This window comes from Heterocephalus glaber, unplaced genomic scaffold, assembly GCF_053883595.1.
Source record: "Heterocephalus glaber isolate CG9 unplaced genomic scaffold, H.glaber_assembly_v1.0 deba00000676, whole genome shotgun sequence".
NCBI classification, from domain to species: Eukaryota; Metazoa; Chordata; class Mammalia; order Rodentia; family Bathyergidae; genus Heterocephalus; species Heterocephalus glaber.
The window spans coordinates 11,272,460-11,290,850 of NW_028258156.1; the positions used below are offsets into that span (position 1 = coordinate 11,272,460).

At 35.5% G+C, this 18,391-nt stretch overlaps 1 protein-coding gene across 2 annotated transcripts in view; it reads right to left on the reverse strand.

Annotated features, from left to right (window-relative positions):
• Nucleotides 1–3,953: 3,953 nt before the first annotated feature.
• Nucleotides 3,954–18,391, reverse strand: part of LOC101705971 (histone deacetylase 9) — a 715,280-nt gene continuing 700,842 nt past the window's right edge. The window contains exons 21-22 of one of the 2 annotated variants that reach the window (XM_087206437.1): nucleotides 15,508–15,615; nucleotides 3,954–3,983 (exon numbers count right to left, since the gene is read on the reverse strand). In XM_087206437.1, coding sequence (XP_087062563.1) covers nucleotides 3,969–3,983; nucleotides 15,508–15,615 — 123 coding nt within the window. In that variant the 3' untranslated portion in view covers nucleotides 3,954–3,968. Of the gene's footprint in view, nucleotides 3,984–15,507; nucleotides 15,616–18,391 lie in introns of those variants that run through there. The other variant, XR_015449277.1, reaches the window with a different exon arrangement.

The window sequence follows — 18,391 nt, forward strand, 5'->3', positions numbered from 1 at the left end:
TTTCAACTACTCAAGAAAATTATAGATAATTTAATGTGGGGATCTATAATATAGATAAAAGTAAAATATATGATGAAATAATACAAAAAGTAGGAGAAAATCAACAGAATTATGCCATGGTAAATCTCAATAAATGTGAAGGATTTAAGTCATACAAAGTATGTTTTCTGATTGAAAAGAAATTAAATTGACATGAAATATAAAAAGTTATCTGAAAAAGTCCCAAATAAGCACAACATATTTTGAAATAACTCATATGTCAACAAAAGGGAAATTAGAAAGTATTTTGAACATAGTGAAAATTAAAACACAATATATCAAAATTTACAGAATGAAGAGGAAATTTATATCAGTAAAGTGCCTCTACTAGAAAAGGAGAAAAGTTTGAAACTTACAACTTCAACTTCTACTTTAAAAACTAGAAAAAGAATAGCAAATTAAATTGAATACAAACTGAGAGAAAAGGAAATAATAAAGATTGTATCCAAAAAAAATAAAATAAAATAAAGATTGGATCCATGAAAGAAAAAGCAGAAAGGGTAAAGAATATTAAACCAAATGCTACTTTAAAAAAATTAATAAAATTAATAGACCTCTAACCAGACTGATTAGAAAAAAAGAAAAGAGTGAATTACCACACACAGGAGAAAGCAACATTACTGACTCTACAGTGAAATACAGTTAGTTTGGAACCACTTTATTTTCTATAAAGCACATATATGCTTAGCCTATAACAGTTACTTCTTTCTCAGGCATATTCCTATGTGAAATATAAATATATATCTAAAAATAGATTTGCCAGACCTTAGAATATAAATCATCCAAACAGAAAAGTCAGTATGTAAACAGTGAAATTGAATAATACTATAGATAAAATGGGCCTAACACACATACACAGATACACAGAATGTACTATCCAAGAACACAGAATACACATTCTTTTCAGGCATACATAGAGCATTCTCTAAGATGGAGCATCTGTTAGGCTACAAAACTAATTTCAACTGATTTAAGACGACTGAAATCATGTGTTTTTCTGCCCAAATTAGAAGTCAGTAGCAGGAGGAAAATTAGAAAATTCACAAACATATGGAGATTAAGCAATACACTTCTGAACAACCAATGGGTCAAAGAAGAAATCACATGTGATATGAAAAACATTTGGAGACAAATAAAAAAGGAAAGCACAACAAATCAAAACTTAGGATGTAGCAAAATTATTCTATGAGGAAAATTATTCTAGAGGAAAATTTAGAAAAAAAGAAAAATCTCAAACCAGCTAACTTTCTACCTCAAGAAACTATAAAAAGGAGAACAAACTAAGTGAAAAGTTAGCAGAAGAAAGAAAATACAGTAGAACAGAAACAAATAAAATAGATTCTAGTTAAACAATCAGAATGGTCAAAAGTAAGAATTGACTTTTTGAAAGATAAGCAAAATTGACAAAACTTCAGTTGGATGAATTTTAAAAAGAAAAGAGATAAGGCTCAAATAAATGAAATTTCAAATGAAAGAGATTTACAATGGTTCTCATGGAAATTCAAAGATTAAAAAAGACTGCTGTGAACTATTCCATGTTACAAATTGAATAACTTCAAAGAAATGGATAAATTATTACAAACATGACTGAATCATGAAAATATAAAAAGTCTGAACAGAACAATAACAAGTAAGAAGATCGAATCAGTAATAAAAAGCTTCCCAACAAGGAAAAGCCTGGGATTTCATTTGATAAATTCCAATAAACATTTAAAGAAGAATTCAGCCAATCCTTTCAAATATTTTTTCAAAAATTGAAGAAAGTACTTCTCAACTCACTTTTACAAGGCCAGCTTAACCCAATTCCAAAGCAAGACAAAGATAGAAATGGTGAATTACAGGCCACTATTGCTGATGAACATAGATGCAAAGTGCGATAAAATCACATTTACTAGAACATTAATATGATGATAATACCTCATTCAAGTGGGATTTATTCTCAAGATGCAAAGGTATTTCAACATACACAAATCAGTAAATATATTTGATTAACAGAATGAAGAATAGAAGTCATACAATCATCTTAATACATACTAAGAAAGCCTATGACCCCCTGAACAAGGAACGTTAATCAGTCTCTCCCCTCCAGCTTCTAGGAAGAAATGTAGACCTACAGATCTCTTGATTTTAGCTTAGTGAGACCTGTATATTTCTTCTGACCTCCAAGACTGAAAATAGAGGATGTGTATGCCTTGTCTGAAATGCTTGAGTTCAGAAATCTTTCAGATGCTAGAGTTTTTTGGATCAGGGGATATTTTCATAGTCTACTGAATGAACATCACTGATCAAAAAATCTGAATTTTAAAATTCAGATTTCTGTTGTCATATTGGTGCTCAAAAAATTTCAGATTCAGAATCATTTTGATTTTTTGGATCAGGGATGCTCAACCTATAATAATTTCACATTGTTTTAAGCCACTGAGTGTGTGGCAGTGTATGACAGTAGAGGAACTACTACACTGGTATGTTTAGTGGGCTGAAAAGGGATGGCATTAAAAAGCAAACAGCATTATTGCTCTTCCAGTACTAACACTGCCTTAGTTTTTAGCTTTTCAGGTCACTTTCAACTATAGGAGCAGTCTTATCTTATTTATTTTTAAATTTTTTTAATTTTTTTACTAAGTTTATTGGTATATTTTAGGTATACAGTACAGTTACATTCATCATTGGGATCTTGTACCTTTACATGATGTATCTTGGTTCTTATCTTTTCCCCATTCCCCTGCCCTTCACCCCCTCCACCCCTCCCTATTTACAAAGACTTTCTTTCCATTTTTTCCTTTTCTCAAATTTTTTCTTTCCCCTTCTTTCCTTTCCCCTACCCCTCCCACTTCCCCTACTTCTCTAGACCTTTTATTCCTATTTCATGTTATCAATTATACATTTTGAGCCTTATTTACACTTTTAGTTTTTCACACCAGAGAAACTATTTGGTACTAACACATGTGTGTCCTATTTATTTTACTTAAGAGTATGGCCTCAATATAGATCCATTTTGCTATGATTGTCTCTGGTTTCTTGTTCTTTATGGCTGAGTAGTACTCTATTTTATTTAAAAAAAACCAAAAACACAGGTCTTCTTTATCCATTCTCCAGTTGATGGGGAATTGGGCTGTTTCCAAGTTTTAGCTATTACAAACTGTGCCACTATAAATATGGGTGAGCATGTATCACTGTGGTATGATTCTTTTAATTCTTTTGGGAAGATACCCAGCAGAGGAATAGCTGTTTCAAATGGGATCTCTGATTCTAGTTTTTTGAGGTATCTCCATATTGATTTCCACAGTGGTTGTACCAACCTGCACTCCCACCAACAATAGAGAAGGTTCCTTTTTCCCCACAATCCCGCGAGCATTTCTTATTGGTTGATTTCATGAGAGCAGCCATTCTTTCTGGGGTGAGGTGGAATCTCAGTGTTGTTTTCATCTGCATCTCTCCAATGACCAGTGATGTTGAACATTTTTTCATATGTTTATTTGCTGCTTTTACTTCTTTGTCTGAGAAATGTCTGATCATTTCAGATGTCCATTTTTGAATTGGGTCTTTATATTTGGGGGGGTCTGATATTTTTGAGTTTTTGATATATTCTAGATAGTAGTCCTTTTCTGAAGAACAGCTTGTAAAAAAATTTTCCCACATTGTAGGTTGTCTCTTGGCTCTGTTGGTAGTTTCTCTTGCAGTGCAGAAGCTTTTCAATAAGATGAGATCCCAGCTAGGAGCAGTCTTACCTTTAGATGTTAAAGATTCCAAATCACCCTAACTTAAATCTTGGTTGTCACATATATTTAAAGCTTGCTCATTATTCAGCTGACCATAGGCTCAGGAACCCTGAATGAGTAAGTGTGATGGCTCTACTTATGTTAGGAGGGGAGGATAAATATAATTTGTACCTTTTTCCTTTGTTGTTCAACATTCTTCATGCCTACCTTCTAAATCCTCCAGCTCTGTGAAGAACAAAAAGGATAAAGACTTTGGATTACCAGTGCAATCTGGAGATCTTTCTGGGTTCTTCATACGTCCTCCACAGCAGCAGGATCCAAACACTGCTCCTTTTTCAACAAGAGCATTCACAGGTTCACTGTCAGTGATCTCCAGTCTGCAAAGTTCCCTGATTTGCATCATGGACTAGGCTGACTAATCCTGCTGTCTCTCATCATTTCCCTTACATTCCTCCAGTCTCATTCTACTGGGAGCCTATGCCCTAGAAGGCAGAGGTCTTTGGTGAGGTCATTTCAAAATGACTCAAATCTCGCTTCCACAGTGGCTGCTGCCCCATAGGCAAGTAAAATATCCCTGCCTTTCCAACAGTTTCCCTGCCTGAATAGCTGCTCATCCCTCTCTTGTAGACATGCTCACCAGCACGCTTATCCTAGTCCTCCTGTTAGCACTTCTCAGGTGACAAACTTGGGCATTCTCTATCTTCATGCAAGTTCTCAAACTCCTGACACATGTCAGGCTCCCTGGTGAACTCTTTCACACCCCACTTTGGAAGTGGTTTTGAGTGACCAGACAAATTTCTGTAGAAGCTACTCAAAACAATCAAGGTAAAGACTGAAAAACTGCTCCCTCCCTATTCCCTGCACATTAGGCTTGGGTGAGAGAATAGAACTGAACAGAAGAGTCAAAATACTTAAGTTCCCTTCAAAGACTCTTCCATCAATCATATTATGTTCTTGTGTCTTTTGTCAAGAATGAGAAAAAAAAATCCAACTAAAAACAAAGTGGGGCTGGGGATGAAAAAGAAAGGACAAATAGTGAGTCAGAGAAAAAACAAATCCAAACAGGAGCAGTGTTTGGATTAGTAAGATAATTGAAGGACTATTAAGCTACTTTTTAATGAGTTAGTTGAAGAGGTGTCTAGCATTCGGAGTTAACATCCATTGTCCTCAGCTCGGAAGCTGGGTCAAAATTGAAATAAACATAAATATTCCATTCCATAGCATTGGCTGTACCATTTAGGGTGAATGACAATATAACATTTTAAGAAAGGGAAAACTAATGGCAAAATACATTTGGAATGGTAATATAGCTTTCCTTATCCACAATGAGAACTTAATATTATCCTTATTTTCTCAGCTATTAGAAAGTCTTAGTTTTGAATGTTATTTACACACATGTGTATGTGTATTGGATTGTACATTTGTGTGCGTGTATGTGTGTGTGTGTGTGTGTGTGTGAGACACATGCACATCCCTTATTGGGCCCTTCACGCTCTCTACCATCATCTCTTAGCAGTCCCTCTGAAGATCTCTCCGTTTCTTAAACTCACCAAGCCTTATCTGCCCCACCCTGTAAGACATACTCGGTATTTTCTTTTCCTCCTTTTGTACATCTTTATGTTTGACTCCCCTCACTTCATAAGCTCAAGTATCTCCCTATCGGTAAGGCTTTCTGGCTAGATCACCACCTCAGTCTTACTCCAGCTCTCTTATATGGTTTCTTTTTTACCCTTATCACACACGTTCATGTGAACCTTTATCAAGTGTCTATTTAATTATCTCTTTAATATTGTTCTCCTTGAGGGTGCTTAATTTCTCTGCTTTGGTCACAATGATATTTTCAACATTTATAGTAGTTTCTGGAAAAATAAGTTCTCACTACATATTTGTTTTATAATGAAAAATGAATCATTGAAATCAGAAATGTTAATTTCAGGCTGCTCCAGATGAAATATCACAAAATATGGTGCATTAAATATGCGTACTTTAAATTTTGATCTGGCTAATATATATTTAAACTACATGACATAGAAAAATCCCCTATTAGATGTATGGTAATCAAAAATCTAAGTCAAAGAGAAGACATTAAAATCAACCTGAGAGAAAAGAGAAAATCTACAAAAATAATTATTAAACATTGATTTTTTTTTTCCCTGTATCAAAATCAGAAGTCAGAAAAGCAGGAAGGATCTTTAAAGTGCTGAGAGAAAGTGTCAACTTTGAATTGTGTGCTTAGCAGACTATCTTTCAAGAGCCAGGGTGAAAAGATATCAGAGATAAACAAAAGCTGGAAACTATCACTAAAGAAAAAATGTACTGGAAGGAAAATAAAATCCCAGGATGGAGGTTGAAAATACAAAGAAAAATGGTGAAAAAGAAAACGGTAAACACAAGGGCAAGTATATTGATGATGTAATAACAAAGAAGAATGTCTCATTATTGAAATGATTTTAACAAATAAATCTAAAGGACTAACCTGTCTAAGTTAGGACAGGACTACTAACTTTAAAACACTCTAATATCTTGGATTGCTAACAGGGAAGAAAAGCATAATAATAAAGCCTTGGCTTTGTTAAATAATTAGCTTAAACTTTTAAAAATATTTGCTAAAATGACAGAAATAGGGTGTAGTTTTCTCCAAAAACGCTACAGGTAACAAAGAATGAGAAAAAAAATCCAACTGAAAACAAAGCAGGGTGGGGGGTGAAAAAGCAAAAACAAATAGAGAAAAAACAAAATCCACTGACAGAAATACATTTGAATATTTGACAAATCATGAGAAATACAAGTAAATTAAGCTCCCTAATGAAAATGCAGACAAGGTCAAAAACAAATCCAATCAATCCAGTCATGTGTTATTTATAACAGATAGACCTAGTATATAATAAAGAGAAAATAAAATGATAAATGGTAAACTGTACAAATATTAGCAGAAGAAAAAACAATCTGACTGTGCTATATTAGTATTATACAAATATTGATGACCAAAAATTTACTCAAAATAATAGCAGAAGCTTTTAAAAGAATGCAATAATCTTAAATTTTCTGTATGTAATAGCAGAGTTTAAAAATATGTAAGCAAAATCAAATAGTTTTATAAAGATAAACAAAGAAGTCTGTGTGCTATTTGGAAACATTAACATAATATTTTTAAGAAGCCATTGTAGAATCTTGCAAGGATCATGTGACAAAATATAAAGTATTTGAACAAAATAATCAATAAGCTTATGTTAATTCACACATGTAGAACTTTACACACAAGAATATAGGGATACAAATTCTATTTAAGTGCAAAAAGAATATTTTCCAAATGGTAGAACACTGGGCAATAAAACAGGTTACACAAACTTCCAAGAATTAGTGTGACAGAGAATAAATTCTACGTACACCTTTTATTTGAGTCAATAATAAAAACCATGACTAAAACATCCATATACTTGGACTTTTTAAAAGAGACTTTTAATACACAGTGCAGAAAAAGACAGTACACATAATATATTATTAAATCAAACTCTCAAAATTCTCTGCACAAAATGCATGGTATGTAATTCAAATAGAGAAATCTGTATTACTAAAAAATACTAGAGGTTAAAAATAATGAGCTGCTAAATGGGTACCTGTATTGAAGCTCCTGTTTTTAATTAGATCCATTATGTGGGTAATCTTGCTAAGGTTATGGCACTCGGTCCTTCAGTAATTTATCTAACCTCCCTCTTTGCATTCTTTCTCAAGAAGCATGGAAATCTGACCTGCTCCTCATATTTGAGCTCTACATCCCCAACATAATAATAAAGTTATTTTCTTTCTCACATGAAATAGACAGCTCAATAGTCATTAACTCTCTTCTCATTATCTTCTGGCAGGTTTACTTTCTTCAACCCAGCCAGTAAGCCACAACACCCCAGGTAGTTGGAGAGCACACATTCCCCAGTAGTAGGGTTTACAGCACTTACAGCTGGAAGAAGCTATAGAAGACAGAGACCTCCACTCTCTCAGCACCTGACAATGAATTATGGGGATATGTGTCCCTCAGGGGAAATGAGACCGGAGATTAGGGCAGCAAAGCTGACTGGGGAAAAAGGTGTGACCTGCTAATTACAAAATCTCAGGACACATGCACCGAACAGTTCCCAAAGCCCTGCATTTAGACTTCTTGCAAGAACCCAAGCAGGTTTCCCATAGGATGGCCTATACCTGACATCAGCCTGAGGACTGGGTAATACAAAAAGGACCATCCACACTGAGGTTTTGCACTTGTGTTTCTTGCATGGATGGCCTGCCTTTGTGTTGTAAGGTGCACTTCTTTTCCTACTTTTACTGGGCACAAGCTCACTGTGCAGAGCCTGTTTCTTTTCCAGCCTTTAATAAAATTTTGGTACTGTTAAAAATGAGCTGAGTTATTAAAGTAAATATACAAGAAGCTCCCTTCTCAACTAAACCAGAAATAATGAAAATAGGAAAAGTTCAAAAACATAAAATACATCTATAAAGCCCAACAGTATTTTTCTGGATTACTGAAGTTGTCCAGAAAGAGAAGGAATAAACAATATGGTAATGAAAAGAATATATCACTAAAGCTTCTGCAAACACTGAAGCATCAAGAAGACATTACAAGCAAATTCATGTAAGTATCTTTGAAAACTTAGCTCCAATGTGCAAAGGTCTTGAAGAAACAATTTTCCTAAAAACTCAAAAGCAAATCTAAGTTTTAAATAGTTTTATAATCATGAAAGAAGTTGACTCTGTAGTTTAAAATCTTGCCATACAAGAAGGCTCTATACTTTAGTCAAATTCTCTCAAACAGTGAAGGAACACTCAACTTCACCCAAATTATTATTCCAAAGTACAGAAAAATAGTTAATCCCAAAATCATTTTAAGAAGCCTTAAAGAACGAGCAACTTCATTAGTGAACATATATGCAAAATCTTAACCAAAATTCTAACAAATCAAGTACAGAAATGTATGAAAATGATGACAAGCACTTACTATGGTAATTTTATCTCAATAATACAAAATTTTAATATAGAAATATTCATCTACATAGATTATCACATTAATAAAAATAAATCATATGATAAACCAATAACTGTAGAATAAAACATTGTATACAATGCAAAATCCATCATGATAAAAAACAAAATGTAGAATTGAAACATTAAAGAATTTCCTGCACAAAATAAAAGTACTTTCAAAAGCCTTCATTAAATGTAGGACTTAATGGTCAAATAGGTAGTTTAAAAAAATAACAAGATTTTTCACTATCATCAATTGTTTTGAGCATTGTACCAGAGATTTTAGTCCATGCAATAAAGCAATACAAATATTTGTAGATACTACGTATACGGAGAGAATGCCCAATAATTTTCAGATAAATTAGTTTGTAAACTATTATTTTCTTAGTGGTTGCCCTATAGATTACAATTAACATCTTACCAATCTAGTTCAGACATCATCCCAGTTTAAAAACTACCTAAAATCTTTGTTTTATTTTTATATAGCTCCATCTCCAACACCCTCTTTTCTTGTGTTATTTTGATGCAGGTTACATCTTTATACACCATGTGCCCATAAATACAGATTTATAATTATTCCTTCATGCAGTCATCTTCTAGGTCAGAGATCAGCAAAAGAGTTATGAGCCTTTGGCCTCCACGGTCTCTGATGTTAATGGTATTGAGCTGTTAAGCATATTATGGACCCTTGTAGTTGATGAGCTGCTCCTCTCTTGCTCCTTTGCAAGACCCTGTATTCATCTTTGGCTCTCAAGAGTTTCATTAGGATATGTCAAGTGTGACTTTTCTCATGTTTATCCTACTGGAGTTCACTGAGCTTCTTGGATATGTAGATCAATCTTTTAAAATCAAAGTTGGGGAGTTCTTAGACATTACTTCTTCAAGTATGCTTCCTTTCCTTTTCTATCTCTTGTGGACTTGGGATTCCTGTTTTGCATAATTAGATCGTGTCCTATGAGTCCCTGAAATTCTGTTGATGTTTCTTCACCCTCTTGTCTATTTGTTCTCGAGACAGGATACTCTCAATTTTGCTCTCTTCAAGTTTGCAGGTTTTCCCCTCTGCCTGCTCATATTTTCTACTAAGCCCTTCAAGTAAGTTCTTTATTTCTGTTATTGTGTTTTTCAACTTCATAATTCCTATTTGATTCTTTTTTTCCAAATTTCTGTCTTTTTATTAATATTCTCTTATTTGTAGAAACATATAATCTTTTTAAATAGTTTATTTCTTTGAAAATGTTTAAAACATCTGACCATCTTTGTCTAGTAAGTCTGACACTTGAGCTGCCTCAGGCAGTTATTATTGACTGCTTTTATTCTGTATAGACTCCAGACTTCGTTTCTTCATTTGCACTTACTTTTTTGTTTACAACTGGACATCTTAAACAAACAATATGGCAACTCTGGAAATTAGATTCTCACCTTTCCCCAGGAAAAAGATTAGACAGAGATTTCTTTAAATGCCTCCAAAAAATAGTCCCCCAGCCTTTGTCAAAGAGGTGTGTGTGTGTGTGTGTGTGTGTGTGTGTGTGTGTGTGTATGTTAGGGTGGACTTTCAACATTTAGTTAGGTAGCTGACAACTCTATTTTAACCTTTACTTCTAGTTTGAGCAGAGCCCCAGCGTCAGCTTGAACGGTGAACCCAGGGCCTTTTGAGGTCTTCCCAGAGTACCCACAGGGACCTATTATGCTTGTGACTTTGGGTCTTAGGAATCCAATGGGGCTTTGCACAGCTCATTCTTCAGTTTTTCCACTGAAACTTTTTTTTTTTTAGTTGCCTATTGTTTTCCTTACTATTACCCACCACCTCAGGCAAAATTTATCAATGGGCTTTAATTTTTTTCAACAAAATTTTTTTGGAGAAAAAAAAGCTTTCCTGCTGTGTGACTCTACATAAGGTCAAACAAAGCCAGACTGGCAAGTGAGCCTTGCATGGAAGCACTCTACAGGCCAAATAATGACAATTCTCTGGGAACGAGGCTTTGAAGAAACTCCAACCCTATAATGCCTGTCTGGAGACTTCCAAGTTCCTGGTTTTCACTGAGAATGCAGGCTGCAATTTGTTAAGGCTACCGTGGTCCTGGGAAGAGAAAGATGGAAATAGAGTGGTTTAAAACACCACAAATCTCACTCTTCTTATTAAGATTCAGTCAGTTTGCTTTTTAAAACGTGCTTCCTGAGTTGTTGCAAGACTTTTGTTAATTTCTAGAGTTTTAAGAAAATTGACCCTGACAAATTTTGCCAGTTTTATCATTGCTTTCGTGGGGGAAAGAATTTTCAGAGGTTTAAACTGACATTTCTGCTGATGTCATTGTGGCAAAATCACTCTGGAATTCCACTTGGCATTATCTACTCAAATTTATTATGTGGCTAGCCGAGGAAATGATTGTTTTAGTTATGCCATAGTAAAAGAGAGGCATGTTCAAGAGTGTTCACGCAGCACTGTTCAAAGGGCAAAGTGCTGGAAACAGCTAAAATGATCAAAATGAATAAACAAATTACAGTGTACAAGGGAAGACTTTATAGCAATGAAAACAAATGAATCATAGGCAAATATCCATATGGACAAATCCTCGTAACATAATTTTAAGGGAAGAAAGAAGAAAATCAAAAGAGAATACATTCAATAAGATTCTATTTTTACAAAGGTCAAAAAAACCCCATCTAAAACCATTAAAGAAAAAGGAAAGAAATGGTTTCTTTAAATACAGTAGATTAACGGCTACCCCGGTTCAGAAAGACAGATATGAGGTAAGTACTGAGAGAACATTAATAGTGTCATCAAAGTTCTGTTTCTTAACTTGAATGAAGGGTTCATGGGTATTTGTTTTGTTATAATGCTTTATTAGTTAAGAAGTAACTTATTGTCTTTCAGAATGCTTTGAGTATTTCATAACAATAAGAGAGGATATAGATAAATTAAAATAGATGCTTTTAACCATTTCTTCTTACATATATTTGTGCTACCTGAACAAAAAAGTTCTGACAGAGTAGTTGAAAGAAAGCAGGATTATGAGATTTATACACCTTTTCATTTATTAATCTATGTGCCAAATCCTAAAAGTGCTTGATGAGTTTGAGCCAATATTCTGCTTGTGGTAGTTGTTTCAAGGGTACATTGTAGCAATAATGGAAGGCTAGGTATAACCTAGGTACTCAATTATGAGCAGCTATTATTGGCAACAAGACATCATCATATCCACTCAAGCATTAAGGAAATTTACCCATCATTCATAAAACCAGGTGTTGTGGGGTTTTGTTGTTTGGCAAAAATGTGCAGACAGCTAAAATAATTTCAACTTCTTTGTGAAGATGGTAACATTTTCAAAATAGCATCAAAGTGAACTTTAATAGTAAATCTTGATAAGTACCGAAACATTTTTTAGAAGGTGAAAAAGTTTTCACCTCTTAGAGATACTTCTGTGTCCTATATATACTTTCTAAAATTCCCTACAAAAGAAAAAGTTATTTTGAGAGTTACTCTGAATACATCAAAAATTTCAGCATTTTCAGAGCCTATGTCTTACTTGGTACAAGAATCTGAAAAATAGCCAATTTGGGTATGTGTCAATTTGAGGAATTACTGTGTGTGTGTGTGTGTGTGTGTGTGTGTGTGTGTGTGTGTAGTTTAGTATCCTGTTAAAAACTTGGACATCTTGAAAGTACTCATAATTAAAAATGAAGTCTATACAACATTTCGATTCTTTGCCAGAAACAAACTGATGTATTGCTATAGTCTGTGGCACACATTCTATTTGAGTGTCAACATGAAACCCAGCCCCATTTCCTGCCTCATTCTGCTAATTCCTTCAGTTTATCAGTATTTCCAGGAGAAGAAAGACAGAACCAGACAGAAGAGTGGTCATGACCAAGGAAAAGTTCCAGATGATCACATTTTTGTCTTTGGCTTTTTCCTTTTCTTATGCACATTTCTAATCTCTAAGTTCTCATCCTTCATGAGTTCAGTGATCTCTCTCCAGCTATCACTCATCTTTAGTATAGCTTTCCACCCAGGCCAGCCTATTTGAAATAAAGCTCTTAATTCTACTCTATTTTCCAAGAAAAATTAGTGTTGGTTCAAAAGAACCAGTATTATAATATGCAGTGTTATTTTATTAAAGCATTGATTACTGGGAGAATAGGGTAGAACATGTGAGAACCGAATGTAAATGGAGAGAATGAAAAAACAAAAGCTACATTTTAAAAAAAATTTTTACCAGAGGATTACTTACCATTGTCTGCAAATAAGCTTCCCTATTTCCTTAGATCTGAATGAAGTGAAGCCACAAACCATGAATAACAATGGCCTTGACCAGTATGTATAGTAGCCCTGTAGCAATGGCATCTGGGACAGGTAGGCATTGAGTAACTTCATGAGTTGACTATCGGTTTCTAAGAACGGCATTCTACCTGTTATGTATGTTCTTCACTGTGGGTTCCAAATCATTTCTGACTTTCACCATTTCCACATGGCTTCACTGTATGCCAACCCAAATTATCCAGAACCAGGAGTTTGGGACTGACTTGTCAGCATGGCAGCAGTGTCTTTGTTATGGCCCTGCCTGTCTTGAATTTTTAATTTGATCTTGACAATCAGAAAGATAGACCAACTCAAAAACATGGAATATTCACCAAAGCAAGCTAAACTTGGTTTTGGAGAATATACTACTTGGTGTGCCTTAGTGTGCATAATTGAGACTCAGATCTACTTATCATTTGTAAATAGCTCAGTGCCTTGGACAACTTTCAACATTATCAATTTCACTTGAGAAGCCACAAATGACACAGTTTTTAAGTGGTGGTGCCTAGACCAAGACTTCTTGATTCTTAGGCTGGCTCTTTTTCTCTATTCTTTATCTCTTTTTTTCGGGGGGGGGGCAGGGAGTGTGGTGTACTGGGGATAGAACTCATGACCTTGTGCTTGTGAGGCAGGCATGGTGCCACTGAGCTAAATCCCGCCCCATCTTTTTATTTTTATCATTTTCAAAAGTGCCTACTGATTCTTTTACCAGGGAAAGAAAAAACATTAGTATGAATCTTTGTTCTTAACATAAATAGCCAATGTTAGTACAGCTGGTGTTCAGCATGTCCATACTATATTTTGTTGACACTTTGTTTGTAACTGGCCATTTTAAATTGTTAAATGCTAAATATAGAATTAGATCTTTGCTCAGTTCACTTCATACTAAATTTGCCAATTCAGCACACAGTGAAGCTAATAATAACGATGATTTTGTTAAGTATAAATATTATGTGGGCATTCTACTTGAGAAGGTTTTTGAATTATGGCTTAAACTTCTAAAACTGAAAACAATTAGAAAATACAAACGCTAACATAATAATTCTCTTTGATATCAAGTGGGGTTATGCCAGTATAATCTTAAAATTTATAATATTGTGGTTTGGCCATTTGAATTCTTTTAAAAATAGAGTCATCAAATATTCTTCTTATAAAATATCAACTTATTGTATTACATAGCATTACTCAAAGAGGAAGAATTATTCCTAAAATGCCACATGGAGACAGTCCAAATCTGTCCATAAGGCTGCTTTTCCTTTACTTTTTAAATTTCTTATTAACAAAGGTAAAGAATGAAAGCTAAGCACCACACTAAAGGTCTCCATCAGTCCCCTGAGATGAGCAATTAATGTCCCAACACCAATTATGTCCAATGTACATAAGCACTCCTATTGTTTTCATGTAGCCCACTTCATCAACATTTCATTTCAGTAGATTTTTACTTCTGAGACAAATGATGCATCATAGCATGTGCATCCCGACCCCTTTAATCAGAAGTGGAAGAGGCAAGTATAATTGAATAAAAATTCATTAGACCTAAAGAAAAATAATCCTAATTAGATTTTATCTTACATTAACAAAACTCACAGTACATGTGTTGTTGGTCATAATATATTTCCCTTAAGCCCCACAATTGCTAAAAATACCAGATCAATCACCATCCAGATTGCATTATGAAGTGTGTGAACTAGTGCATTAAAAAGCCGTGTTAGCACCAACAAAGTTTATTGGGGTAACTGCATTCAAGACACACATGGCATACCTTTAAATAGCACTGTTAAAATACCAAATAAAATGTCAACGTCTGTCAGGTCTCTGGCTTTTATAAATTGTTTAGACTGGGAAACTTTGGGGGTTAGACATTGTTCTTTTCATATGATGTAGAAAAGAAGACACCATAAAGAGAAAAGAACAATAAAGCATGGCTCATTTCTGAAGTTCTTTCATGGAAAAACATACTCTGGATCATTACCCTCCTAATCAACAATTTCCTTCTTCCTCCCAATCCTTCCCGTCTGGTATTTGCCTTTCTCCCCCTCCTCTCTCTGGGTGGTATTCAGAGCTTATCCATACTACTCAGCAATCATATCTTAAAAATCTCTTCAGAAGACAATCCCAGGATGGTGTGATAGATATGTATATACTAAGGGTGTTTTTATTCTAGAGCACAGCTTTACTCACCATTTCTATGCTCTTTGAAACAGACCAGTGTGCCCTGATTGTGGAATATTCTCAAGGAGAGGAAGGCCCATGAGTAGGATCAACCACTACCTACCTACAGAGGGGTTATTATCACCCCTCATGGCCATCTCCCTGCGCTCTTCCCTCGGCCTCCCTTCTTTTATTACTGAACCACACTCCCCACAGCTCCCAAACAACAACATCTCTCTTTCAGCTTCTTGTCTGGATTTCCCACACTTAATGCAACCCAGACCTCACCTTCAGCTCTCCTGAGGCCACTCTGGAAGCCAGCTCGATGACACAGCCAACAGCCGTGCGTGCAGCACCGGACGAGTGCAGCTCATTCCAAATGGTGTCACTGTCCACCTGAGCAAACAGTCAGCAGAGTCCGAAGAAGGAGAGAAAAAGAAAATGAAAGAGAATGAAAAAATAAAGGAGGGAGGGAGAGGAAGGGGAGTTAGGGGGGAAGGAAGAAAGAGAAAAAGCAGATCAGTGAGGAAGGTCTGGCAGGGTAACAGCCTATGTACAATAACATTAGTCTTCCGTCCTGGCTAGCTGAAAAGGCCTCCTGGACATGGCTTTGCTTATACTTTTTCTCTACACCAACTTCTCCAATGGAAACACATTCCTGCCATGCCTCACTGCCATTCCCTGTTTAGATTTCTCATTACAAACAGCATTACATAGGCCGGATCTGGCTTAGTTACAGGCCTGCTACAACCCAGGCCCCAGTAGTAGATAGAGTAAAAACTAAGAGCACTTAGTTATACATAAAAATCGGATTTGCAAGTGCTAGAGGGGGAAAATTCAAATACCTTTCTGATTTCAGGTTTACAGGGAGCCAAAGACAATTTCTGGGCAGGTAGTAGTAGCTGTCATGAAAAGGAAGTAGCAACCAACCGCAGCTCCATATTCTCCAACAGAAAGGAAGGGGTGTGTGGTCCCCACACTTGGAACATTCACAACAGTCAATGGCAAGGGGCAATCTGACTTTCAAAGGCAAAGCTTAAGTTTCTAACATTTACTACAGTTTTTCAGCTGGTCTCAGTGCAACTGGCTTAATTAAAAGTGGATAGTAAAATAAATAGTTGCTTCTGTACTAGTGAGCATTATTGTGAAGCAAAGCATGTGTCAGTATTCTGGGTGCTCCATTATTAACGCTGTTTACTCTTTTTCATGCACATTGTGAGAAAGCATATATATTAAGGGCATGAAAAGTCTAAGGGCAGTGGTTAGAATTACCATACATGTTGCATATTTTATGGACAATGTATTTCATGATTTAAAAAAAACAAGATTAGATGGTGGGCATTGCTAAATCACATAAATCCCTTGAAGCACTAGAACATGGAATAATATGTTTGTCACTGCAAATATCAAGCCTTCCCAAACAGACCTAAGGGACAAAATCTCACATAAAGCAAAGCTTTTATTAAAAAATGAGAACTAAATTTAAGAAGATTAATCACAGGGGACAAATGCAATAAATAACACTTACACATATTCATAAAGCAGTCTCCTAAGTATTTTCACATGCTTTTTCTTTCTCAAATGTTCTTTTCAACTTAAATGGTGTCAAGAACAAGGAATAAATAAATAATAAAAGAAAAATACATAATTTCACAGACACATAAATACATAAGTAAATAGATAATTAAAATACTCCGAACTGGTGGCACACGCCTGTAATCCCAGAACTCAGGAGTCTGAGGTGGGAGGATTCCTAGAGCTCAGGAGTTTAAAATCACCCCAGGCAGGATAGATTCCAACTCAAAAAAAAAAAAGTTAAAAAAAGATCCTCTGAACAATTGTGCAGTAATGAAGAGAAAAGTTTCTGAAATTAGTCTGTTAGGTGTAAAATCATGATTTCACCATTATTATGATTTAGATCTAAGATGTCCTCCAAAAGTCTCATGTGTTGAGCTGGGGATTTAGCTCAGTGGTTCTGGCACCTGCCTTGCAAGCAGAAGGACCCGAGTTTGATCCCCAGTACCAAAAAGAAAAACAAACAAACAAACGAAAAAAACAAAAAAATAAACAAAAGTCTCATGTGTTCAGAGGTGGGGATTTTAGAAGGTGACTGGATCATGGGGCTGCTGTACTCTTCAGTGGATTAATCCACTGATGAGTTTATAGCTGAATGTGCTGTTAGGAGGTGGAACCTGGTTGGAGGTGGGACCCAGTTCTGACATGAAAGGGTGGATTCTTGTCCCTGGCTCCTCCCTTTTCTCTTTGTATCCTGGTTGCCATGAGATGGAGCAGCTGTCCCCCACCACACCCCTCCACTGTGCCATTTATACCTTGTTGCCACCTTCCCATGGTCGAAACCCTCCAAAGCTGTGAGTGATATTAAAGCTCCACTCCTTTAAAATTTTTCAGTGTCCAGTATTGTGTCTGGGCGATGAGAAACCTGATTAATATAATCATTAAACCTGAGTGACCCTGAAAAACTAAATAGTCAACATTTCTGTACCTTTGTTCCCTTGCCTATGAAAATGCCAGGTTTTAAAATCACCATCAGTGTATGACTCTGATCAGGATTAAATGAATAAGTAATAAGCAAAGTTTGTTTCTATTTCCCTTATGACTACACCATTTTATAATGCCTGGCACAGAGTGGAGGGCTAAGAAGCATCTACTGAGCAGTACATTTTGGCTCCCAGAGGCTGCTCCACGGGTTCTAAACAATCACACAGGGCTCTGAGCCTGACACATTATCGGTGGGAGTGCAATCCGTAAGAAACCGGTGCTCCCTAAGAACACTCGGCCCGTGTCATGGTCACACCTGCAGTCAACCCTGCCTACTCAGAAATGAAGGAATCACTCAAATGGACACCAGAACCTCACCATTTTCCCTCTAAATCAAAATGTTATTTATTTCTTTCACTCTACCAATATAAGCAGTTATTTAAGTTTCATATGGATATATCTTTGAGTAATTTGGTTGTATAAGTTGAAATTAAAACCCTAAGTTTACATTGTGTTATATAACATTTAATGAGTTGTTTATACCTTTATATACATACTAGTGCCATAGAAAAGCCTTAACTAATCAGTTTTAAATTATTGAGAAAGCAAGAAAACACAAAACAAACCAATAAATTCTAAAAGCCTTATTGTGTGACTTAAAAACCACATATAC